We start from the raw sequence: 27,888 nt of genomic DNA, 5'->3' as shown, positions 1-27,888 counted from the left end.
TTACAATGCAGGACGCAGGCGACGGCGACCCGTCCCTTTGGAGCGTCTTAATTGCTTGGGTATAATCAAGCTGACACGCAAAACAAAGGTCGGCCGCTTGACACAAAGCAAAAAGACACCAGCAGAATCTTAATTCAGAGGTAATTAAAAACCTCGGCTGCCCCTCACTAACCTGACCCCTCTGGTGTCAAACTGCAGTGTCCGCACCAATTAACACACGCTATTCCCTGCTCTGCCCCGTGCAAGGATTTATATTGTTGTGCGTAGCTCGAATTTTAAGCGACAGCCTCTGGTGCGATGGTCTGGTTCATTAGATATGAAACTACAACTCCCAGCATGTTCTGACATCCACTACATAACATACTAGGTCATCGGAGACTTACCACTTGGGCTTTGCTGCCCCCTGGTGTTGGACTGTTCAGATCAGGGAGGTTTTCTAGATTATCAATACGAGTGTTCAGTACGGATGGAGAGTTTAGCCGCTGGCGTGGGCTCCTCCTTAATGGCGCCGCTGTTCTCCGGAGGACAAATGGACTTTGCTTCCCAGATGGGATATCGGAAAATCCTAGAGGGGATGAGAAGAAATGATCCTCAAGCTAAAATTTAATTCATTCTGACATTGTGAGCACTTGGGGTGGGGTGGGGAGTCGGGCGGTGAGGTTTATACCTTTTTTCACAACATCTGGAAGCCCTTCAGGCTCAAACTTTTCTTCTAAGCTCTGACTTCCATTTTTCTTCACTTTTTTGGTCACGGCTTGAGGGGTTGATGGATTTTGCCCCATGTTCTCAGATTCCCTTCGTCTCTTAGTTGCTTGCTTCCCCTGAATGGACCTTGTGCTCTTCCTTCTTTTCTTGGCCTCATCCGATGACAGCGTCTGAGATTCCACCGCTTCTTGCTTGGGTTCGAGCTCTTTCAGTCTGCTGCTCAGCAGATCCACCTGCTTCTTCAGCGTGTCGTTGGCGTCTTCCAGTTTGTGAGTCTTGATCATTAAGTTGCAGTATTTCTCCACGCTCTCGTCCGCCTCAATCGTCTTCTCTTCCAAGTACTGTTTTAACTCTTCAATCTCCGACAGCAAGTCGTTATTGCTGGTGTTCATGTCTGTCGCTGCACGGAAATGGATATACACACGTGAAATAACCACAGGTAAAAAACAAACAAACAGTTTTTACAGAAAGAAACGGAGGGCGTATGGCAGTTGCAAATTTCTGCAAAAAGGCAGTTTGCGCAAAAATTTGTGACTTTTGGAAACGTTGTTGGGTTTTGCCAAAAAATTCGTAGAATTTACACCAGAAAATGAAGTAAATTATACCCCTGATTGACACCAGCTCGTAGCTGCCATAGATATGATGATAGAAGAAGATATGCCAAATTTATTAAGAGGCCTGTGCCTGTCCCGCGCGCTTCTTGCAAAAACCACCATCCTGCATTTTCTATGTTCTGGTTACCGGCAGCCACCACTAGAGGGAACCGAGCGCTGGTATTATTGAGATTAATGTATAAACTGTGTGCAGGAAGCTCCCCCTAGTGGTGACTGCTGATAGATTATCCCTTATCCTGTGATCAGTGGAGTCCTACCACTGGGACCCGTACCCCCTGAAATTTATGGAGTGGCCGGCCGGTCTGCGTGCAGCCGCTTCATTCATTTCTATGGGACTTCCAAAGAGCGCTGTACTCGGCTATCTCCAGAAATCTCAGAAATGAATAGAGCGGCCAGGCACAACTGGCCACTCCGTTCATTTCAGGGGGGGTTGCAGGGTATACAGGGGGGTCCCAGCGGTAGGATTTAATAGGGGTAGGGGATAATTTCAAACGTACCGGAATATCCTTTTAAAAAGAGCTTGTTCCACAAAATTAACTTATCTCCTACCTACAGCCTAGTGGGAAAGCATCTGATCGGTGGGGGGAACCAACCACGTGGACCCCTACCAAGTGCGAGAATGGAGGTCTAGTTTCCCAAATGAATGGAGCAGTTGGTCAAGCCCACCCACCACCACTTCATTCATTCTCTACAGGACCGCCGGAGATACCTGACAACAACGCTCGGCTACCTCCGGCAGTCCTATAAAAAATGAATAAAGAGGCAGTGCGTGGGCTCGGTGAAGACCCCAGCGGTCAGACTCCCACCGATCAGATGCTGTAGATGGGGAATAAGTTGATTTCATGGCATAACCCCAGGAACCAAATGACACCCCATGATAAGCCCTTAAGAGGACCCATTGAAATTAATGTGTCGGGTCCTTCAAAGCAAGAGGAGCTCTTAGCAGCTGCTCACTGTCCTGAGTAAGAGGCTGACTGGTGGACAACCCCTAACTCAGAATTCCCTAATGGGGTTTCTGATGGGGTCTTTTAAACCAGACAATTGTGGATCTGAAATTCAGATGACACAGGACACTGGAGAACCTACGGTCATGCTTCTGCGTCAGGCCCTTCAGCGTCTCCTCCTGCTGCGAAAGCCTGGCCTGCAGCTGCTCCTTCTCCCCTTCCAGCTCTTTACATGACTTCATCCAGTGATGGAGATCACTACAGATCTTAGCGTTTTCCTTCTCCAAATCATTAAGATTGATCTGAAAACACAATGAACAACAGAAATTCATAATCCCAGATGGTTCTTACGGCATTATATAATCAATAACCCCCCTGTTCTGTGTAACAGGCTCTCTAGGATTCAGCATACAGTCCTCTAAACTCCCTAATATACTGAATTCAGTCCACAAGAGATGGTTTCTGGGTCCACTGCTATACGAGATAACAATGGGCTGCCTATTGTCTCCAGAGCAGCGCCCCTCTTGTCCATAGGCTGCATTTGTACTGCAGCTCAGTCCTAGTCACACATGTTTGACTTGTAAAAATCCTGCTACGTGGCAAGACCTACATGAAAGCTCCCTTTAAAGGGGTTGTCCCCCAAAAAATATTCTGAACTTTTCAAACCAGCACCTGGATCTGCATGTAATTAAAAATGTATTATAGCCACTGAGTTATTCACTAAAACGTATCTGTTTGGCGCCACCCGCTGTTTGTTCAACTTATTTCTCTGTCGACCACGTTGAGGTGGACGCACATGCTCAGTTCTCATGAGCGGTCGTAGGGAGAGATCTGCTACAGAAAGGACACACCCCCTGAGCTGCAGCAGAAAGGACACACCACCTCAGCTGCCAGTTTGCTATAAATCTAGCAGATAAATTGAAGCAATGAATGGGGAGATCTATGGATCCACGTGTGGCACAGGGATTGGCTCTGGCTTTATTAGAAAGAGAGTGTCCTGTGCTATATGATGTCGGATTTTCCTGTATTACATTAATCAGGGGATAACCCATTTAAGAGGTTTATATAGCCAGGTAACTAAAGAAATACTCACTGGACCACCCGGCAATCTTCATAAGAATGTCACACCAGTGATCAGCTGATCTTCCATCACTCCGCCGATTCCAGGTGGGGTCACATGACTTCCAGACTGGCTACAGGCTCTTCCTCTGACCTCCCGACCAGATGCGCTCTTCTTTCTTCCTGGTCAGCTGCATAATACAAATGCAACTGAATAGGGAGAAGAGAACCACATCTGGTCAGGGAGCATTCACAAGTCTGTGCCGTGTTTTGCGGATCCACAAAACACGGATGCCGCCTGTGTGCGTTCCGCTATTTAAGGAACAGATGGGCCCATTATAGAAATGCCTATTTTTGTCCGCAAGAATAGGACATGCTCTATATTTTTTCTGGGGCAACGGAACAACGGATGCGGACAGCACACAATATGCTGTCCGCATCTTTTGTGGCCCCACTGAAATGAATGGTTCCACACCCATTTCGCAAAATTGCGGAACGGATGCGGACTCATTCAAATGGTCGTCTGAATGAGCCCTTAAAACTTCAGAAGAAGTGCCCGCAGCCAGTGGGACAGTCATGTGACACCAGCCGGAACTGCAGGATCGGCGGAGTGATGGAAGAGTAAGCGCTGCTGAAAGGGAATTCTCTCCACAGATTAGCTGAAGGACCCATTTTAGGTACAGGCCCCAAGAGCCCCTTTAATACTGGGGGCTGCTGCAAGCAGCTCGTGGAAAGGGGTTACAGACAGCTGTCCATTTCAGTAAGCAGTGACCCAGCTCTCTGGTTTGGGTCCCGGTGATCAGGACATCATACAGCCACGGCCTCAGAGCGGCATAATATAAAAACGCTGGGGAAAAAAAAATGAACTAACAAACAAAATTGATAATAAAAAAATTAAAAGTGCAGGTAATAGAGACACGGCAGAGCCTCGTACACACAAAAATGTAAATGTAATTTTTACGGGCTTTCTGCAAACAGCTCGATGGAGCGTTACGATTAACACAGCTGCCAAATCCACACTTACCTTAAGTTGTTCGAGCTCCGCCAGCTGCTCCCGGGCTTTACACAAGGATTCATTCAATTCCCCATTGCCAGCTTTTAAGTAATCAATCTCCTGTTTGTGCACATTAAGACTTGCTTCCAGTGATGTCAGCGTCTGCCGATAGCTCGCTAGGTCTCCGTCCTGCTGTAAAAAAGTCAAATGGACCCATTACTTGCGTTAGTGAGAGAAAAGTTTCTAAAACTCCTTTAAAAGTTTTCTAATGCTAAAGTCAGGTAAGAAATCAATAGTAACCCACAGGTCCATAATCTCCATATAATCTTATTGGTTATATGGTCATGTATCTTATATTCCCTCGAAATAGTCAGGCCGGACCAAGAATCTGTAATACAGCCGTTTCTGAAAATAGTTTAGGAGGAGAAGTCTCACTACTGCCCATCCAGGACCTTTCGCACTGTGAGATTGCAATGTGACATTCACAGGAGGGCGGATGGAAAGAATGGAGCAGAGAGGACAGGGGGAAGGTACAGCCTTGGAGACATGGATCAAACATCCCCTCTAACATCAAGACATTCAGTGTTACAGCCCCGTCCTGCTCAGCTGAGCCCGGAACAGGAGACGTCACGCGGCTACCGTACCGGAGGATTCAGCACTGGGAAGCTTCAGTTATGACCAGAGGTATCGAGTAACGGGGCGTCTGCACATACCCCCTCCTAAAATATCAATCTTATGACATGTTTATAGTTCTCCACAAAGAAACGCTATGCGTGGACTCAATGAATTAATAGATCATAATGTTATCTGGTGCTGAAAGACAAGGTATCCTTATATCACCGAATGATTGGTGGGGGTCTAACCACTGGGACCCTCATCAATCACGACCACTGGAGTCCCTTTCCCATCCATATGAATGGAGAGGTGGTTGAGCATATGTTCTCCCGCTCCATTCATCTCTATGGAACTGCCAGAGACAGCCAAAGTCCAGTACAGAGACCCCTGATCTTGTGACTGGTGAGGGTCCCAGTAGTTGGACCCACAATGACAATATAGCTGGCTTTATACAGGCTCCAGGCATATACGTGGAGCATATCCATACCAACATACACCTCTGATGGAAGCAAAACAGAAGCCCCAGTCCAAGTACATTGCTGACGGGCTCCCCTTAGGGCCTGTGCTGTCTCTACCTCCATTCACACTGTATTATACATCGTTGCTTAGATGTAGGATTGCATGTAATTTACTCACTAGTCTCCGGGCTTCATCCAGCAGAGTCTGGTGATGGGATTCAGCCTGGGCCAGTAGCTTTTCATATTCCATGATATCATCCGTGTGCTTCTTGGCCTGAGATTCCAGCTCCCTCTGCAGGGAAGCCACAGCCTTCTTCATCTCTTCTGCCTCTGATGCAGCGGTCAGGAGCTGAGCCTACGGAGAGCAGACAGCAGTTACACACATACAATGCATTACTAGTGTGGAGAATTACTGCAACATCTGAGAAAGCGACGCACGGGTCCATGCCGAGGCGTCAGGTACTGCAGCATAGCATCGTTCATCTCAATGTTCTGAGCTGCAGTACCAGGCATGGCCACATGCACATGGATGTCACTGCTGCAATGAAGGGACCAGGACTCTCCAGCGCCTCCTTTCTGCCGATTGTTGAGCTTCTCGCTGTCAAATTCTGGAAAATCCCTTTAAAGGGGTTGTCCCATCTAGGCATTGATAGTTGTGGGTCCCAGAGGTGGGACAAACACCCTTCGATCATTTATGGGGTATACTTTCTCAAGAACAGTGTCCAGACTTACACCAACCACCACTATGGGATTTTCGAAAATAGTCGAGCACTGGCTCAGCTACTAGAACAGATAAAATCGCCAGAAAAAGGCCCCCGAAGTGGAGGGGAGAACGCTGCGCAGGTGCGGCTTGCTCGTTATTCACAGATATGGGACTTCTGAAAGAAGGCGAGTGAACGTGCTTAGCTCTTTTTGGAAGTCCAATGATTGTGAATGGAGAAAAAGCTGCACAAGGGGTGAATAGAGGATGCCCGCTTATGGGCGGCTGTTCACTTTGGGATCCCACTCCCGAGACAGGAGCAGGTTCCAGAAGTGGGACCGGCACCTATCTGGCATATCGCTAGTCCTAGATGGGAATATCCCTATTAAATCATTTTACACAACTCCCCGCTCTCTGTTAAAATTTTTAAAATTCTTGGAAAACCCATTTAAAACGGGGTATGGGAAATCCAAAAATTGGTAGACATTCATACATTGAATAATATAAAACAGTATGGTGTGAGCTCCCCCTAGTGGCGGGTGCGTCCAGCATGTCATCTTTTAAATCTGTCTGTGCAGGGTATTTGGGGCTTTGTATGCAAAAGATGACGTGCCAACCCTGGTAAAAGTATACCAAAAAGGATTTGGCGCAAAATATTGGATCCACAAACTTTGTTCTAGTTATACTTGTTCCTTAGGGGGGGGTGGGGGGGGGGACAAAACAGTAACTCACGCTGCTGTCCTCGCGCTGCCTTCTGATCGCCTGCATTTCCTCATCCAGTCCCCTCCGCTCACTGCTGCGCTGCTCTTCAATACTTCGGAGATGTAAATCAGCATCTTGTAATTTGCTCTGCAAACCACTACAATTGTCTTCCAGCTCAGCCACCTGCAATTTACCGGAGAGGAAAGATAAGGAAGGGGCAATGGTAAATTACATGCAGATATATTGTGAAAAGCCTGAAATGCATCTGAAAACTCACAAAACCCTGCAGCCTACAAGGCGATGTACTGTAAGATCCTATTAAAGAACAACTCCCACAAAAATCTTTATTCTTTGACCTGTTAGAAAGGTACATGAATAAACTGCAGAGAAGGTAATCTTGTTACCAGTAACCGTATTTGTGAGTTATAACCTCCCTTCTGATCCTCAGCTGTGTCATGTGACCAGCACTCTGATCTCCAGCTGACACAGGACAGGAAGTCAGTTACTTCTCTATTCATTCCTGAGACTGACATAAAGGCTCTCATAGGAATACATAGAGAAGCCGGCATCCTGTCCACACAATAAGATGCTGTGCTATTTGGAGAGTCAAAGTGCTGGTCACATGACACAGCTGAGGATCAGAAGGGAGGTTATAAACTGACCAGTAAGATTACCTTCACTACAGTTTACATTATGTACCTAACAGGTCAGAGAATAAAAAAAAAAATTTTTAAATTAATTGTGGGAGTGCTTCTTTAAAGAGGCTGGAGCAGACAACCAACAGGGGTCCTCCCCCTGAACATTAAAATACCCACTAACCTGTCTGCAGTCCACCATTACTTTGTTCCCCAAAGTACCAGGTAGTGACTTGGTCCCGTGACTGCTGATGCCAATCACAGGGCTCAGCGGTCAGAGCAGTGATGTGCCATCCAAGCTGCTGTGACTGCTGAGGCCTGTGATCAGCCACGGGATCAAGCCACTCCCTGGTCCTGCTGAGAATGGAGGAGCAGAAGGACCGCAGACAGGCGAGTGGGTTTTCATTACATTCAGGAGAGGACTCCAGGGGTTGTTAGCTCTTGGGGGTCCCTTTCCCCTTCCCATATTTGTGGAGCAGCGGTTGCGTTCTCCTGCTCCACTCATCTCTATGGAACTGTCAGAGAGACAGCCAAGTACAGCGCTCAGCTATTCCTGGGAGTCCCCTAGAGTTTGAATGGAGTGGCATCACAGATGGGCACTCCATTCATACGGGAAGACATGGGACCCCTGATCTTGTGACTGGTGAGGGTCCCAGTAGTTGGACCCACAACGATCCAGTAGATGGGGTATAACTTGTTGAACCTGGAATACACCTTTAACCCTTTCATGACCAAGGGTCATTGATGCCCCAGTGTCCAGGTCAAAATTTACAAATCTGACATGCGTCAGTTTATGTGGTAATATCTTTGGAAGGCTTTTATTTATCCAAGCCATTCTGAGATTGTTTTCTCGTGACACATTGTACTTCAGGAGTCATAAATTTGAGTCAATATATTTCACCTTTAAATTATGAAAAAAATCCTAAATTTACCAAAAATGTTGAAAAATTCACAATTTTCCAAATTTCAATTTCTCTGCTTCTAAAACAGAAAGTGACACCTAATCAAATATTTATTACTTAACATTTCCCATATGTCTACTTTATGTTGGCATCGTTTTGGAAAATGTAATTTTATTTTTTTAGGACGTTAGAAGGCTTAGAAGTTTAGAAGCAATTCTTAAAATAATTTCCAAAACCCACTTTTTAAGGACCAGTTCAGGTCTAAAGTCACTTTGTGGGGCTTACAAAGTGGAAACCCCCCATAAATGACCCCATTGTAGAAACTACACCCCTCAAGTTACTCAAAACTGATTTTACAAACTTTGTTAACCCTTTAGGTGTTCCACAAGAATAAAAGGAAAATGGAGATCAAATTAAAAAATTTCTAATTTTTGGCAGATTTTCCATTTTATTACATTTTTTTCTTTAACACATTGAGGGCTAACAGCCAAACAAAACTCAATATTTATTACCCTGATTCCGCGGTTTACAGAAACACACCATATGTGGTCGTAAACTGCTGTACGGGCGCACGGCAGGGTGCAGAAGAAAAGGAATGCCATACGGTTTTTGGAAGGCAGATTTTGCTGGCCTGGTTTTTAGACACCATGTCCCATTTAAAGCCCCCCTGATGCACCCCTAGAGTAGAAACTCCAAAAAAGTGACACTATTTTGGAAACTAGGGGATAAGGTGCCAGTTTTATTGGTACTATGTTGGGGTACATATGATTTTTAATTGCTATATATTACGTTTTTTGTGAGGCAAGGTAACCGAAAAATTGCTGTTTTGGCACAGTTGTTTTTTTACAAGATTCATCTGACAGGTAGATCATGCGCTATTTTTATAGAGCAGGTTGTCACGGACGTAATGATATCAAATATGTCTACTTTGTTTGTTTCAGTTTTACATAATAAAGCATTTTTTTTTTAAAAGAAATGTTTGTGTGTCCATTTTCTGAACGACATATGTTTATTTTTCTGCCGATCGTCTTGTGCAGGGGCTCGTTTTTTGCAGAAAGTGTTGAGATTTTTATTGGTACCATTTTTGGGTACATAGGATTTTTTGATCATTCATTACTACACTTTCTGGGGCAAGGTGACCAAAAAAATTGGCAGTTTTGGAACAGTTTTTATTTATTTATTTTTACAGCGTTTATCTGAGGGGTTAGGTCATGTGACAGTTTTATAGAGCAGATCGTTACAGACGTGGCAATACCTAATATGTATACTTTTTCTAATTTATTTAAGTTTTACACAAAAATAGCATTTCTGAAACTTAAAAAACCTGCGGTGAATACACCCTGCTGACGGGCTCCCCTCAGGTCCTGTGCTGTCTCTACTAGGGTTGTTTCAATACCAAAATCTCGATTCGGTTTTAATACCAAGTATTGCGATACTAGATACCACGTGAAAAAAAAAAATACCAAAAAAAGCATTTTATGGAACGTCCGGCCCATAATTGAACAGTCCTATCCTATTTTTTGGGGGAACAAGGCAACTAAGAAAAATAGCGAATCATGCAGTTTATTTTTTTTTCTGTTGCGGCATTCACCGCATAGCTGATTTTTTTTTATATTTTAATAGTTTGGACTTTTCGGACATGGCGATATGTAATATGTTTATTTATTGTTTTATATATTTTAGATGTAAAATTGGGAAAGGGGTGATTTATACTTAACATTTTGGGTGGTTTTTTTTTTACTTTTTATTTTTTTTACTGTTTATTTAATAACTATTTCCCCCCTTAGGGGCTAGAACATGGGATCTTTTGATCCCTTGTCCCATTCACCCTGATAGAGCTCTATTAGGGTGAATAGGACTTCACACTCTCCCTGCTGCCCTGTGCATAGTACTCACAGCAGCAGGGAGATTACCATGGCAGCCAGGGCTTCAGTAGTGTCCTGGCTGCCATAGTAACCGATCGGAGCCCCAGGATTCCACTGCTGGGGCTCCGATCAGAAGCTGCCACCAATGCGGAGGGGAGAAGGGACTCTGTGGCCACTGCCACTAATGATTTTAATACTGGGGAGGGCACACTGCGCCACCAATGATAATTAACGTTTAATACAGGAGGCTGGGTGAGGGCAGCAGAATCACATAGCCATCACACAGCCTCTATGGCAGGAAGCTGCGATCAGCGGCAGTTAACCCCAGTGGTTAACAGCCGCTGATCGCATCTTCCTTTCATAGACGCTGGGCGACGGCTATGTAATTCTGCACCCAGCCTCCTGTATTTGTATTAAATGTTAACTTTCATTGATGGCGCAGTGCGCCCGCCCCGCTCTCTCCTCATTGGTGGCAGCGGCGGCACAGGGGGAGGGAGAGAGTGACTCCTTCTCCCTGACAGCAGCGCGCTCCATGCTCTGTGATACTAGACTGCGCAATAGCGAAAAAAGGCAAATCCCGGTATCGAGGTTGATACCGGACAAAAGTATTGAATTTTCGATACCCGAAAGAACCCTACTCTCTACCACCATTCACACAATGTTGCTTAGATGCATGCTGATTGCATATAATTTACTCACCTGTTTCTGGACTTCATCCAGCAGAGTCTGGTGATGGGATTCAGCCTTGGCCAGTAGCTTTTCATATTCCATGATATCATCCTTGTGCTTCTTGGCCTGAGATTCCAGCTCCCTCTGCAGGGAAGCTACAGACTTCTTCATCTCTTCTGCCTCTGATGCAGCGGTCAGGAGCTGAGCCTACGGAGAGCAGACAGCAGTTACACACATACAATGCCTTAATAGTGTAGAGAATTACATCTGACAGAGCGACACATGGGTCCATGCCGAGGCGTCAGGTACTGCAGCATAGCATCGTTCATCTCACTGGTCTGAGCTGCAGTACCAGGCATGGCCACACTGAAGGGGTTGTTCCATCTGGGCATTGATCGAATACACCATAAAAGATTGATGGGTGCGGGTCTCACTCCCATCTCAAAAACAGGGTCCAATTGTAAATGGAGGGCAAGGCTCTGTTCACAGCTATGGGACCTCCGAAAATAGTCGAGAGCTGGCTCAGCGATCAGAAAATAATCATTACATCTCCAATATGGCTACTAACAAAGTGGTTCCACGATAAGGCGGTGGTATTGTTTAAAATTTATTACAAAAAATCTTTCAAATGTTCAGTCGGTCGCATGCTGCTGTTTCAGTCCCCGCAGCATCATCCAGCATCACTGTGCAGGTCATCACCCATGTGACCGCTGCATCCAATCACTGGCCTCAGAAGTCACGTGCCATTCATGCACATGACCTCTGACACAAGTGACTGGTAGCAGCAGTGGCACATGATCGCTGCAGGCCAAACAAGGATCGAAGTGGCAGGGAGCAGAGCGACAGTGCGGTACGTGTTATTTTTATTTTTTTCATTGAAGGGGTATTCCCATCTGGGACATTGATGACATATCGCTAGGACAGGTCATCAATGTCAGAGAAGAGTGGGATCTGCACATATCTCCAAAACAGGGCTCCCGAAATGAAGGAGCGTACACAGCACAGGCGTGGCTTGCCCTCTGTTTACTGCTATGGGACTTCCGAAAAGAGCCGAGTGAGTGCCCACAGCTATTTTCCCATAGTGGTGGAGAGAGAATAAGGTGCTAAAGTGGTGAATGGAGGGTGGCCCGCTCTGGAGATAGGAGCAGGTTCCAGAGGTGGGATTGGCACCTATATGGCATACCCTGGCAGTATGCCATCAAAGTCCTAGATGGGAATACCCCTTTAAGTCATTTTGCACAATCCCCCTCCCTTGGGATTCAAAGACTTTGTTCTCTTTATATTTGTCCCTTAGTCTGCGTGTGTATGGAGCGGGCCCGCACCATACATGGCGGGTGTAAAAAAAAATCTTAATAGATCTCTATTACGGTGAATAGGCGAGGGGCTCAAAGATCCCATGTACTAGGTCCCTATGGGGCCTAATAGTTATTAAAAATAAATAAAAAAAGTGAAAAAAATAAAATAAAAAAAATTGTAAAAAACCCACCAATGTATTCAAAGTTTAAATCACCCCCTTTCCCAATTTTACATATAAAAAAAATATATACAATAAAAAATAAATAAACATATTGGGTATCGCCGCATCCAAAAATGTCTGAACTATTAAAATAAAATGTTAAAATGTCTCATCCGTATCATTGGGGGACACAGGCTAGGAGGAGGACACTAAGCACAAAAGTGTGAGCTCCTCTCTTCAGCTGTACCCCTCCTACAGGGACTAAGCTAAATCAGTTTTAGCTTAGTGTCTGTAGGAGGCAGACCTGGTCTGCTACTTTTCCAGCCGTCACCGTCTGAGCCTTTGCAGCAGGTGTCGCTTCGCTTCCTGTCCTACAAGGTGGCCTTTTTGGTGGCAATCACTTCTATCCGTAGGGTATCTGAACTCACGGCTCTTTCCTGTCGGTCGCCCTTCCTGATCCTCCATCAGGGCAAAGTAGTCCTTCGCCCTGTTCACTCCATTCTTGCGCCACTCTCTGGATTTGGTACGAGCCGTTTGCATCCGTCTGCCCCAGACGACATCTTTTTTGGCGGAGGGATTCACTGTTCGTCATTCCAGAGGGGCCGAGACGAGGGCTGGCTGCGTCTAAAACTTCCATTTCCAGATGGATTCATTTGGCCATTGTGGAAGGTTACTGCGTCAGTGACCGGGCTCCGCCCTTCCGGGTTACTACTCATTCTGCTCGGGCAGTGGGGGCCTCTTGGGCAGTGCATCATGGTGTTTCGGCCCTTCAGGTATGCAAGACGGCTACCTGGTTGTCTTTGCACTCCTTTTCCAAATTTTACAGAGCACACACACCTTTGTCTCGTCTGACGCTTCTCTGGGGCGGAGGTTTGCAGACGGCGGTTCTCCGATTGGCCGGAGGGTTATTGTTTATGGGACTGCTCTGTAACGTCCCATGGTCAAGACTGTGTCCTCCAATGATACGGATGAGAAAACTAGATTTTTGTACTTTCCGTAAAATCTGTTTCTCTTCCGTTCATTGGGGGACACAGCTCCCACCCAATCTTTTTTACGGGCCTTTTCTGGCCTGCGTGGTTCTGGGTTTTCCCGTTTTTGCATTGCTTCTCCTACTGCTTTTGCACTGACTGTTTTAGCTTAGTCCCTGCAGGAAGGGATATAGCCGAAGGGGAGGAGCTTGCACTTTTGTGCTTAGTGTCGGCCTCCTAGCGGCAACAGCTATACCCATGGTTAAGCCTGTGTCCCCCAATGAACGGAAGAGAAAACAGATTTTATGGCAAGTACAAAAATCTAGTTATGTGTGGTGAGCGCCGTAAAAAAAAAAAAAAAGAAACACGTGATTTGCCATTTTTTGTCATCTTGTACGCCCAAAAAAGTTGAACAGTGATCATCTTACATACTACAAAAATGGTACCAATAAAAACGAGTTTGTTATGCAAATAACAAGCCCTCGTACAGCTCTGTAGCCCTCACATAGCTATATGAAAGGAAAACTAAAAAAGTTTTGGCTATTGGAGCGTGGGGAGGAAAAATCCAAAATGTAAAAAACGAAATAGACCCGTTCTTTAAGGGGTTAAAAAACCAGTATGGTGAAAGGGAAGAGTAACTCACGCTGCTGTCCTCGTGATGCCTTCTGATCGCCTGCATTTCCTCATCCAGTCCCCTCCGCTCACTGCTGCGCTGCTCTTCAATACTTCGGAGATGTAAATCAGCATCTTGTAATTTGCTCTGCAAACCACTACAATTGTCTTCCAGCTCAGCCACCTGCAATTTACCGGAGAGGAAAGATAAGGAAGGGGCCGTGGTAAATTACATGCAGATATATTGTGAAAAGCCTGCAGCCCACGAGGCAATGTACTGTAAGATCCTAATAAAGGGGTTGGAGCAGATAATCCCTGGGGTCCCCGCCTAAAAATTAATATACCCATTAAAATCGGTCCTCAGATACACCGCTGTACCATTGCCCCCCAGACAGCTTCCGGTCCCCACAGGACTGCTGCCAATCACAGGCCTCAGTGGTCAGAACAGTGATGTGCCATTCAAGCTGCTGTGATGGCGGGGGCCTGTGACTATAATAAAAAAATAAAAATAAAAATTTAAAAAAAATAAAAAATAAAAGGCGGCGGGAGGCTAATGCTCACCAACTAAAAGGAAGGGGGGGGGGGAGATTTAGCCCGCCTCCTCAAAGGGCCCAAGTAAGCCTATTCGCCTGCTTGTTGTTCATTTTCATAGGTACAACATTTATATCAAAATATCATAATTATAGTGGATTTGATTACCTATGAGAGGCCATATTGTAACATATAAAGTCATTTTGTATGTATTTTAGATTAGGCCGAAAGAGGTTTATGGAAAAGACACGGATCATAAGGTTTCTTCTCTATAAGATGTGCCAGTCTGAGAAGAGTCATTCTTGTCTCCTTATGGATTTATTATGGAGATAAGGATATTCTCTAGACTCTCTGGTGCTAATTACCCCTACGGTTTAATGTCTATTGATAAAGCAGAAAATCTGATGTATGTATACATATAACGAACATTAGTTTTAGCATAAGATAATCAATAGGACATATGTATTATATTATTGTATATTATGAAGGACGTCAATGCATTTATTATCTTATATATTTCTCACTAGGAATGCATACACCCCTAAAGCGTGAAGAGAAGAATTTTAAGTGTAAACTTTGTAGTGAGAGAGTGTTATTTTAACTAACAATCAATCAACCGTTGGAGTAACACAGGAGACGCATCTCTGTGAGAGTACAAGGTCCATTATATTCTTATCGGTACCTAAATTTCAGGAGTATGGGAAAAGTCTAAACGGCACCACAAAGATTATGCCTTAATGGGTTTAGGTGTCAAAAATAATCTAAACTCTGATTTAGGATTACATATATTATGTGTTTAGAATGTAAGAGAAATCAGACCTGGACAGTTAACCCTTAATAGTGATGATGCTAGTAGCTTATGCAATAGTGCCACCCAGTTATGAATAGGTAACATTGCACTAACAGCTGAAATGCATTCTGGGTGATATCGTGACATCACAGTCATCATCATACGTACACCACTAACTGACAATGATAGGAAAACTCCAAGTTAGGAAAGTGTGTCTAACTGATAAGTTTGTGATCATAAACCACACGCACGCACGCAGGAAAGAGAACAAGGAGCAACAAAAGACACAGAAAAACAAAGAAAGAAAGGAGAGACCCCAGGAGAAAAATACCAATGATCAGAACAGACTTAGAGCTGACTTCCCTTAGACTCTGCATATCATTTTCACTCTCGGGTAACGTATAATTTTATTATATGTAGTATTGATTGAATTAATTAGCTTGATATTTAGGAAAATCCCCACTTTATTGCGGATGTCTAATGTTAGATGTACTACATCAATATTATCACTATTCAGTAAAGATGCATATTACTGAATTAAAGATCTAATATTGATATCAGGAGAATCTCTCTGATTGGAATATTTCAATTCCGTAGTCTGTATCAGGCTTGATAATTTATAATTTGTGTAGCAATACTACCCGATATCAGAGTTTGGGTATAGTTTGAGCAGAGCAAGGGTTCATATCTACCCTGATCATTGTTGGGTTTACTGCATATCATCTGATACATTTCTCATAATTGTCGAGACAGTTGTATCACATTGTATGTTTGAGAGATAATATGGAACGCTGGTATTCGTTTTAGAGCCATCTAGTGGTGATTTTGGGTACTGCATATCACTGTGTTATTGCATATTATTGACTTTTATATTCATTAAGCTTTGATTGCATCTTAAGTTATTGTATAATAAATCATTAATATTTTTGCATAGACGCTTGTACCTTATTTTACTGATTGCACAACATAATTCAATTAACAACAAATTCTTTTTGAGGTGTTTTATATGTCCACCTCCAGGATCAATTCTTTTGATCCTATCTTTTATATAAAGCATTTGCTTTATATCCCCGACAAAGTGGAGTCACTGCTGAGATTGCACAAATAATTAATAAATTAACACAAAATAGTAAAACGTTCCATAATTTTCTTGGCTAACAAGATTGTTCATCTGTGTACTAATTATTGGTAGAGAAAATGAGCGCAGCCAGTAGTGAAGCGGGTTCTGGTGAAGCTACAGGAGGTAGTCCATCTAGCCCGGAACAGTTAATCCATGACATTGTTGGATAAGTTAATTTCCGGTGGAGTTTGGATCAGGATGTAACTGCATGGTTAAGTGAGCTGCAGGCAGAAGCCAAGAGAGAATGTGTGGATGTATGGACATCACTTGGTACAATTAGGAGACATCTAACCTATTTTGATGTGCTTATAAGTAACGCCAGTAAAGACCAACACCTCTTAAAGATGTTGCGCACCAGTCCTGTATGCAATACTAGAAGTCAGTACCCTCTTAAAGAGTAGAAATATGCATACAACAGACACGCAGGCCTATATATATCTCCATCCCATATAGAAACTGTTCGAATCTGCAAAAGCATCGATCGAGGACTTAAAGCGTGAGCTCGATCTCAGCCATGATGCCTATCAGCAACTAAAAAGGGAGGCAGATGAGCTGAACCTCTGTTATTGCAGACTTCAGCAAACACACAAACCAAGCCATACTATAGTCAATGTTGAAAGTGATCTGTCTGGTAATAAGAGATTTTTGGATCCTCCAGCTCTCAATCCCCAAAATACAGATATATGTTATCATCACGTGCTTTTAAAGGGTTTCTGTCTCCAGATTTAACCCTATTAAGCTAGCTGACATTAGCGATGTGCTAATGTCAGCTAAACCTAACTAGCCTATTCCTACTTTTATCTATGCCCCCGGTACGCCAGAAATCTAAACTTTTATAATATGCTAATTAGCCTCTAGGAGCAGGGTGGGGGGCATTGCTCCTAGAGGCTCCGTTCTCCCACCTTTGTCACCTCCCTCCAAGTCCTGATTGACAGGACCAGGCAGCGCTCGCATCGGTCAGCCAGCCCTGTGCTCTGGTAAAATCTCATGCCGTTCAGCATTCGGCACAAGCGCGAGGGAAAGACGCTAGCATGCCGCCAGCTTCCTCACTGCGCCTCACAGACTACTGAACAGCCCCCGGGAATTCCTCTCTATCCTTAAAAATGCCTATGGGTTAGCATATAGGTCCCCAAATTGGGAATCTGGGTAATTCAAACAACTGTTTTATGATGCAATGCCTATGCAAATAAAAATTTTGCCTAGCTAGAGATCTCGATCTTAAAGATCCCTTGGACAGATTGGCGACGACTGCCACTTCACTGTATAACATCAGTGAGTGCCATGCTACAAGTGAGAGAAGATATAAAAGATGCCCAGTACAAAACGTAGCAGAAGCTAAAATAAACCCTAACCTGGTATTTGAAACGCAGCCACGCAGGTACCCTCAGTCTACAGGACCTTTCCAACAAACCCAGTGACAACAGGTAGGACCCAAGCAAACAAAACCTCATAGCCATAACGGGTCAGAAGGGTATAATAATGGTGATAAGAGGTCTAACTACCGTCCCCAATACTACAATAGGGGCCCCCCAGGATACAGGTGCTGGAATAACAGGCCCAGACAACAGAAGGAAGGTAGGCCTAAACCCTCTACTTCACCTAGAAGTCAGTCTCCCACCTCTAGTAAGGCTACACCACAAAACCAAACTGTGCACAAATCAAATGATCGGTTTGATCAGTTGGCAGATCAAGTTGCTAAATTAACTGAAATAGTTAAGAGGTCCCAAGTGTCCATCGAAAAACAACCCAAGCCTTTTTTAGGGGTGTCTGCAGGTCCCAGCTCAGTCCTATAAAGCAGGCAGGGCGGGGTCAGAGCCCAGGCCAACGCAAGGCTACCGAGCTGGTTGTAGTAGAATCAAATGTAATTCCTAATCCTAAATTGCCTTGCAGCGTTCTTGACCCTAAAATTGAGGCCAAAGAGGAGGTGTCTAACGTGTTGTCCATCTTGCAGTCTAACCATGTAGATTCGTGCACTAATCTGTCTTCTCCAATGAGTGATCCCATCATCTTAGCATCAATCTGTGAACTGCCATCTGTAAGCTGCGATGTAATCCAGTTTTCCCCAAAGGTGGGGGTTGCTGCCCCGTGCAGTAAGAATGTCGAGGTTTCTCCAAATGTCACATCGCTGCAAAAGGATCAAATCCTCAAAAAGCATCAGATGAGTGAACATCCTAATTTCTTATGTGATTTGTTTCAGGTTGAAGGCCGATATTTTGTTGATTCTCATCTCCAAGATGAACTTATTAGGCCAATCAGGGGTTTACTTGGCACGGGATCACAAGCCACTATATTGTCATATAGTTATTTCCAACAGGTTATGGATGTGACAGCAAAGAGGCCAAAATGGAAATCTTTTGCTGGCTCTTTGACAAGTGAAGGTGGAGACGCTTTGCATGTAAGAGGTACGGCAGGTTAAACTTTAAAATAGGCAAGAAAGTAATTAGACATCCCACACTCATTGTGGACCTATTTGATCAGTTGATCATAGGAATCGACCTTCTGAAAAGATCGCGTTCCATAGTAGACTTCATCAATGAAGCAATCTGGACTCAGGTAAAAGGCACCTATTGCCTATTATTATAGTATTCTTGCAATGCACAACCCCAACGTAGTTGTCATGTGATTGAAGAAAGGCTTAACTCTGTTGAAGTTCGTTTTAGGAACAACCAGATGCCACGATCCTGAAAAATGCTAAGCCTCGGGAAGATGTCATTGGTACCGCTCATACCATAAACCTCCAGAAAGACAGAATTGAAAAGGTAACCTTGGATGGGGATGTATTAACTATGGGAAATTACGAAGTTGCGGACCTGACCAAGCATACTCGATCCATGGTAAGGATTGAGAAGGTCAGTGATAATTTATTGATTCCCATACAGGTTAACACTATAGCCCAGGCGAAATATGCCAAGTTGGATCTAAAATCCGAAGCCAGTTATATAAGCCGAGGTCTCTTAAAACAGGTCACCAAACCTAAAGTGATTAAAAGGTTCCTCTCCACAGGACAAATGGATTCATTATCTGGATGGAGATTCTCAGAGTCATAATATGATTGCAAGATGTCTATTTCCATAGGAGATAAGACTACGGAACATTTATTCATCGTGTTGAATGAACCATGGTACCAGATGTACATAGGTAATGACCTTCTACACCGATTTGCCGTGCAGATTGATCTGATCAACAATACTCTATGGTCCAGATTACCTGGAGAACTGAAATGGTTCCAGGATGAAGAGCAAGCCTTGAGATGGGGACAACAGATGCCCTATGCCGTAAGTATCATGGTTGCTGGTGAAGGTTAAAATCCCTGAAGGGTGCAAGCCATTTCTTCTTCCCATTCAAGTAAAGAAGGGGCAAAAATTGAAGAATGCAACTCGGCCTGAAGGTAAAGCCCACTCCTATGGTAAACATCCATCAGAATCCATTGCATATGGTAATTTATAATATAGCTCTTGATAGCATATCTTTACAAAAAAGGTACCATAATTGGTATAGGTATGGATTCGAAGTATTACACTTTTGGATTCCAGAATGACGTCATTGGTCTTTTTCCTGATGAATACTTGACAGAAGAGCAAGTAGTGGAACAACATTTTTCCTCAACACCTGAGGGGTTATTCAATATCCACTCTGTTGATCATTTCAGTTCTGAAGAAGGTACATGCCACATTGAAGAATCATCTTTGGTTATCAACCAAGAAATCGATGAAAAGGTCATGCCAACAGTGAAGAGAAGGTAAGCGATACTTAAAATGATTTAACTAGTGAGCTTGAAGACGCTTATGAGTTAAGTCAACCTGAAATCTTTCCAGAAATTCAGGAACGGGTGGAAGAGCAAATCTCTATAGCAGACGCATGCTCCGATGAGTTGGAGCGTCAACAGATGAAGGGCCTCTTCGCAGACTTCCAGGACATGTTTGCTAAGGATTCTTAGGACTGTGGGGAAACTGACCTACACGTTGCGAGAATCCAGACGGATCCCAATGCACCCCCCTTTATATGTCAAACAGTACCGACTTCCGCTGGCAGCTTACGAGTCGCTATCGGAAATAGTCAAGAACTTGGAGAAGCGGGGAATCATCCATCCGGTGCACAGCTCTTTCAACCACCCTATACCTGGGATTCTCAAACCAAAAGGGTCAATTTGGCCTCTGTTCAGACCTAAGGGAGTTAAAAAAACGGGTATATATGTTCGGATGGCCCGTGCCGTATATTGACCAGTCTTTGGCACAGATACAAGGATCCAAAATGTTCACTGCTCTTGACTGTGCGCAAGGATATTGGACAATTAAGGTGTATGAGAAGGATCAATACACATTGGCCTTCACATTTGGGAAGCAGCAATATGCCTGGACGTTATTGCCTTTCGGGTACATTAATGCAGGCCATGAGTTTGCTGTGTTCATGCATTAGGCAATGCCTGATGTCACTGAACAAGGTACCTTATCCTATGTGGATGACGTCCTGATCAAAAGTATGACTTTTGAGGAACACATTGCGGAACTGAGGCATGTACTAACCCAACTGAGGAAAGCTGGCGTGAAACTTTCTTTGCAGAAGGCCCAATGGTGTCGTACCAAAGTCAATTTCTTAGGTCAGGAAATCACTGTTGATGGAATCAACCAGCAGAAAAAGAAGGTGGAAGCAGTGATCAACACCAAGTCACCTACAAATCTCAAGGAGTTGAGATCCTTCCTGGGTATGATGAACTATTCACGCAAGTTCATAGACAACTATGCTGAGATTACGAAACCTCTTTTGCAGTTGCTGAAGAAAGGAGTGAAATGGGAATGGAGTGAACGCCACGAGCAAGCTGTGAATGAGCTCAAAGCCAAACTCCCCCAAGCCCCATGCCTTGCTTACCCCAAAGGTGGGAAACCTCTCTTCATTGAAAAAGGCTTTACCGACAAAAGCGTGAGCGCAGTCCCTCTTCCAGAAACATGGAAACCTGAATAAGATCATCGCCTATGCCAGCAAGTCCTTATCACCGATTGAGGTAAAATTCAGTGACTGTGAAAAAGCATTACTGTCAACGGTGTGGGCTTTGCAATATTTCAGGTGTTTTATCCAAGGCGAAAAGATCATTGTGGAAACTGCACACCAACCACTGCAATATTTGCAAAGTGATAGAAACAAGGATGGAAATCTGTCAAACAGCAGGATAACCGCCTGGACGATGTCCTTAATGGGATGGCCATTGGAAATCAGATACAAACAAAATAATAAGAATCCAGTTGCTTAAGGATTAGCTGAACTTCACGATTGTACCAACACAGGACATAAAGATGAATCACCAGGAAATGATTTCCTCGAAGAACAATCTTTATCTCCATACAAGTCTTATGAAGAATACTTAGCATGTAGATGGCTGTTCTTTCCATACCAATATAGGAACTGAATGTACATTGGTTGCATGTATCGGAGTCGTGTGGAATAATATATTCCAAGATGTGTCCGTGAAGTACAAAATTGGTTCCAAAAGTAGCATTGATAAACAAAAATCAAGAGTTGAAAAGTAGCCAGGTCGCAGAGATTAACGCTGTGTATAAAGCCGTACAAATGGCTATCGAATCTGGTATTAAAGAGTTTGTTATAATCACAGATGCTAATTATGTTCGCAACAGCTTTGTGGAGTACGTCGCTGGATGGAAAAGGTCTAACATGGTAAGAAGTGACAACAAGCCTGTCAAGCTTGGTAAAATGTTTTGTAGGATCGACGAGATGGTTATCGCCCACGGTATCACCATTTACTGGAAAAAGGTAAAAGGCCATTCAAAATATATAGGTGTGGATAAGGAAGGGAATTATTTGGCAGATTCCCTTGCCAAACAAGGAGCCATTAATGAAGAAGTCCTGAACGTTGATGACCTTAAAAAGGAACTGTTCAAGTGAAGGCAACGACAAGACGACAGGCCCAAAAGCAGGCCGAAGCCAATGTGGTGCAATGGAGCCAAGATTCCCCTAGTGAGGATTTTTTTTTTTTTACTTAATTTTATTTATTTTTTTACTGTTTATTTAATAACAAATTTTCCTCCTTAGGGGCTAGAACCTGGGATCTTTTGATCCCTTGTCCTATTCACCCTGATAGAGCTCTATTAGGGTGAATAGGACTTCACACTCTCCCTGCTGCCCTGTGCATAGTACACACAGCAGCAGGGAGATTACCATGGCAGCCAGAGCTTCAGTAGTGACCTGGCTGCCATGGTAACAAATCGGAGGAGGAGGGTAGAGGGGACCCTGGGGAGAAGGGGGGGTGAGCACTGCGCCACCAATGATAATTAACGTTTAATACAGAAGGCTGGGTGAGGGCAGCAGAATCACATAGCAGTCACCCAACCTCTATGACAGGAAGCTGCGATCAGCTGATCGCAGCTTCCTTTCATAAAGGCTGGGCGACGGCTATGTAATTCTGCACCCAGCCTCCTGTATTTGTATTAAACGTTAACTTTCATTGATGGCGCAGTGCGCCCGCCCCTCTCTCTCTCCTCATTGGTGGCAGCACAGGGGGAGGGAGAGAGTGACTCCTTCTCCCTGACAGCAGCGCGCTCCATGCTCTGATACTAGACTGCGCAATAGCATAGCCTAGTATCGAAAAAAGGGAAATCCTGGTATCGAGGTCGATATCGGACAAAAGTATCGAGTGGCTATCGAATTTTCGATACCCGAAACAATCCTAGTCTCTACCACCATTCACACTGTGTTACACAAGGTTGCTTAGATGCATGCCGATTGCGTATAATTTACTCACTTGTCTGCGGACTTCATCCAGCAGGGACTGGTGATGGGATTCAGCCTGGGCCAGTAGCTTTTCATATTCCACAATATCATCCTTGTGCTTCTTGGCCTGAGATTCCAGCTCCCTCTGCAGGGAAGCTACAGACTTCTTCATCTCTTCTGCCTCTGATGCAGCGGTCAGGAGCTGAGCCTACGGAGAGCAGACAGCAGTTACACACATACAATGCCTTAATAGTGTAGAGAAGTACATCCGACAGAGCGACACATGGGTCCATGGATGCAGCAGTGGCACATGATCGCTGCAGGCCAAACAAAGATCAAAGTGGCAGGGAGCAGAGCGACAGTGTGGTACGTGTTTTTTTTTCAATGAAGGGGTATTTCCATCTGGGACATTGATGACCTGTCTTAGCGATATGTCATCAAAGTCAGATAAGAGTGGGATCTGCACCTATCTCCAAAACGGGGCTCCCGAAGTGAAGGAGAGTACACAGCACAAGCGTGGCTTGCCCTCTGTTTACTGCTATGGGACTTCTGAAAAGAGCCGAGTGAGTGCCCTCAGCTATTTTCCCATAGTGGTGGATAGAGAATAAGGTGCTAAAGTGGTGAATGGAGGATGGACGGCTCTGGAGATAGGAACGGGTTCCAGAGGTGGTATTGGCACCTGTATGGCATACCCTGGCAGTATGCCATCAAAGTCCTAGATGGAAATACCCCTTTAAGTCATTTTGCACAACCCCCCCCCCCCCCCCCCCCTTCTCTCTGACAAATTTTGAAATTTCTTAGACAATCCCTTTGATATCCAAAATCTGATAGACATTCATACATTGAATTCAATAATATAACAGTATGGTGTGAGCTCGCCCTAGTAGCAGGCACAGGCAGCCAGCCTTTCATCTTTTAAACCTTTGTCTGTACAGGATATTTTGGGCTTTGTAGGCAAAAGAGGACGCTCCGACCCTTGTAAAGGTAAGAAACGAACGAGTGCAGAATATGGGATCCAAAGACTTTGTTCTCTTTATACTTGTCCCTTCATCTGCGTGTGTATGGAGCGGTCCTCTGCAGCGGGCCCTCTTCATACATGGCGGGTGTAAAGGAGAGAGTGTAAAAATCCTATTCACCCTAAAAGATCTCTACAGGGCCTAATAGTTAAAAAAAATAAAAAAAAACACACCAATGTATTAAAATTTCAAATCACCCCCTTTCCCAATTTTACATATAAAAATATATAAACAATAAAAAAATAAAATAAACATATTGGGTATCGCCGCATCCAAAAATGTCTGAACTATTAAAATAACATTTTAAAATGTCTCATCCATATCATTGGGGGACACAGGCTAGGAGGAGGACACTAAGCACAAAAGTGTGAACTCCTCCCTTCAGCTGTACCCCTCCTACAGGGACTAAGCTAAATCAGTTTTAGCTTAGTGTCTCTAGGAGGCAGACCTGGTCTGCAAATTTTCTTCCAGTCGTCACCGTTCGAGCCTTTGCAGCAGGTGTCGCTTTGCTTCCTGTCCTACAAGGTGGCTTTTTTGGTGGCCATAACTTCCATCCGTAGGGTATCTGAACTCGCGGCTCTTTCCTGTTGGTCGCCCTTCCTGATCCTCCATCAGGACAAAGGAGTCCTTCACCCTGTTCAGTCCTTCCTTCTGAAGGTTGTTTCGGCATTCCATCTCAATGAAAAGAGGATTCTCCCTTCATTTTGTCCTGACCCGTCTCATCCTCGTGAGCAGTCGCTCCACACTAGATTTGATACGAGCCGTACGCATCCATCTGTCCCAGATGGCATCTTTCCAGCGGACGGATTCCCTGTTAGTCATTCCAGAGGGGGTCGAGACGATGGCTGGCTGCGTCTAAAACTTCCATTTCCCGATGGATTTGTTTGGCCATTGTGGAAGCGTACCGCGTCAGTGACCGGGCCCCACCCTTCCAGGTTAATGCTCATTCTGCTCGGGCAGTGCATCATGGGGCTTCGGCCCTTCAGGTATGCAAGGCAGCTACCTGGTCGTCTTTGCACACCTTTCCAAATTTTACAGAGTACAAACCTTTGCGTCTTCTTACGCTTCTCTGGGGGCGTAGAGTTTTGCAGACGGCGGTTCTCTGATTGGCCGGAGGGTTATTGTTTATGCCCACACCTTGGGACTGCTCTGTAACGTTTTGAACTAATGGTGGTCTGTGGGTGGCACTGTTATGGGGGCATCTGTGGATGACATATATATATATATATATATATATATATATATATATATATATATATATATATATATATAAAGAAAGTCCAACGGGAGCACCAACCTGACAAGCGGGTGCAATGTCCAAAAGGGGGCAACGGCAATCCCCAATAGTATAATCAAATAGAAAGCAGGACTGCACTCCAAAATGCATATACGATAGGACACTGTAGTTGGTACTGGACTTTAATTTGTTGGAAGCGATGCAGCCCAGTACCAACTACAGTGTCCTATCGTATATGCGCTATTCCAGAGACATTATTAAGCTACAGTGCGATGCTGTTTTCTGTATATGTTGAGGGACAATCCCTCTATGACCGCTTTTTCCAGCAAGTGGGTTAGGTAGGTCGGTGGGGCTCATGGAGATGTCCCCCTCCGACGTACACGGCCCCAAGGTCTGGTGTCCCTCCCGAGAGGTGGGGATCCCGGTCCTGATGCTGACACCTGTAGGAGATCCCTGCTGCGGTCTGCTGCACATTTTCTATGTGTTCCGTTCTATGGTCACGACTTTGAGTGTATACTCTGTATGGTTATTATTCACGTGACGAACATAGAGCGGACATCTAGGGCATTCTTCCCTGAACCAAAATGGCGCTGGTAGATGTTACCCTATAGAGCGCATGCGCACTATTTTGACATTGTGATTCACATGATGTTGTTACTCTGGGCATGCGCATTGAGGAGATCGAGACGCATAGGGAGCATGATGGTATATGTGGGCTCCATGGCTTTCCGAATTTCACTCCTGGGATCCCCATTCAGTATGTCTGCACTGTTTTATGATTCTAATTGGAACACAAGTTCTACATATATTTTGTTCTATATAAGAGGGATGGTATCCTGGTATGATAGAACGTATAACACTAGTCACTATGCTAAACATGCACTTTATAATTGTAACACATGTCTGTAATTTAAGATGATTGTAACCACACCCTGATGGGAGGAACACTTTTTGTAATGCTTTAAAGGTGCTCACTTTCACTGTCTCCATGCTTGAGAAAGGCTCGCAAGAGCTGAAACGTCGCAAACTTTGCCATAACATGGGTGAATAAACAACTTTGATTTTTTCATCACATTTTGGAGTGCAGTCCTGCTTTCTATTTGATTATATATATATATATATATATATATATATATATATATATATATATATATATATATATAGCATCTTATCTTATGTGTCATCCACAGATCCCCCCCCCCCCCCATAACAGTGTCCCTCTGTAGTGAATGGGGGCCGGCATCTGTTTCTGTAATGGCAGCGGGGCCCGGTGCCTGCTTCATTCATAAAGTGGGCGGAGCAGGCGCGTGACGTAGTGAGCTACGCTACGAGCGCCCACCCGGCCTCCTGACTGCCAAGAAGTTAGTAGTAAGTAGTACAGCGCTAGATTTAAGATGATTGGAATACTTTAACAAAAGTTAGATATGATTACCGTATACTACAGTGAGTGGGGCCCGGTGTAGTAGAATACAGTGACTGCACCGGGCGCCGCTGCCATTACAGAACCAGATGCCGGCCCCCAGCCCCTCCTCCCTCTCAGCCTATTCACCGGACGGTCGCAGCATTCGCCCCATAAGACGCACTGCTATTTTTCCCCCACTTTTGCGAAAAATACGGTACTTCTCTACTGTAAGAATAAAACGAACACATTAAGTGACCATGAAGAAGCTTTTCACATGCTTCACTATATGGCACGCAACGCACAGTTAAGGAGCGGCAATACTTATACTTTCCATTGTGTTGTGTTCCGCTGTTACAGGGAACGCAACGCCCATGGTTAACCTAGCCTCTCACTGATAACTGATTAAGTAAATATGTATTTTGCAGGACTAGACACTTGTATAAGTGAAGGGAATGGATAGTCAATAGTTCAAGACTGAAGCTGTAAACCATTTGAAAAACTGCTGTCATTCAGCTAAGGCTATAAAAACTTGTAAACTCAGATTGTTAGCTTAAACTTTAAACATGACTATGGGATTCTACTAGGGAAATCAGGTTTTACGATAAATGCCCCTTCCCGTGCCCCTTCCTGGATCCTCCCACTGCCCTATCAGCACACAAAGGAGAAGGCAGCGGCTCCTAGACAGTAGTTCTGTGGTAATGACATGTATGTTGCCTTTCTTTCCTTCAAGGAATGTATAAAATACATTTGCATATTAAATACAGAGGAGTCGGAAGTACCAAAAACAGAGGAGTCGGAGTCAGACCATTTATCTACCGACTCCACAGCCCTGCAATGAACGGAAGATAAACAGATTTTATGGCAAGTACAAAAATCTAGTTATGTGCGGTGATGGCCATAAAAAAAAAAAAAAAATAAATAAATAAATAAATAAATAAAAAAAGTGTGATTTGCCATTTTTGGTTATCTTGTCCCCCCCCCCAAAAAGGAGATTTTTGTATAACTTACCAGTAAATTCTCTTTCTCGCTCTTCATTGGGGGACACAGAAACCGTGGGTATAGCTATGTCCTCTAGGAGGCGTTGACACTAGATAAAGCTGTTAGCTCCTTCCCTGGCAGCTATACCCCCTCCAGCCTGGAGAGAGAGCTTCAGTTTGTGAACACGCAGTAGGAG

At 44.3% G+C, this 27,888-nt stretch overlaps 1 protein-coding gene across 1 annotated transcript in view; it reads right to left on the bottom strand.

Annotated features, from left to right (window-relative positions):
- Window positions 1–27,888, bottom strand: part of CENPF (centromere protein F) — a 72,781-nt gene that overhangs the window by 2,100 nt on the left and 42,793 nt on the right. Inside the window, exons 17-21 of the mRNA XM_040430428.1 lie at window positions 23,091–23,267; window positions 4,347–4,508; window positions 2,406–2,565; window positions 668–1,105; window positions 384–565 (exon numbers count right to left, since the gene is read on the bottom strand). Of these exons, the coding sequence (XP_040286362.1) occupies window positions 384–565; window positions 668–1,105; window positions 2,406–2,565; window positions 4,347–4,508; window positions 23,091–23,267 (1,119 nt within the window). The remainder of the gene's footprint in view (window positions 1–383; window positions 566–667; window positions 1,106–2,405; window positions 2,566–4,346; window positions 4,509–23,090; window positions 23,268–27,888) is intronic.

The sequence above is a fragment of the Bufo bufo genome, chromosome 4 (assembly GCF_905171765.1).
Source record: "Bufo bufo chromosome 4, aBufBuf1.1, whole genome shotgun sequence".
Lineage (NCBI taxonomy): Eukaryota > Metazoa > Chordata > Amphibia > Anura > Bufonidae > Bufo > Bufo bufo.
The sequence above is the reverse complement of the archived record's forward strand: the minus strand, read 5'-3'. Positions and strand labels throughout refer to the sequence as shown.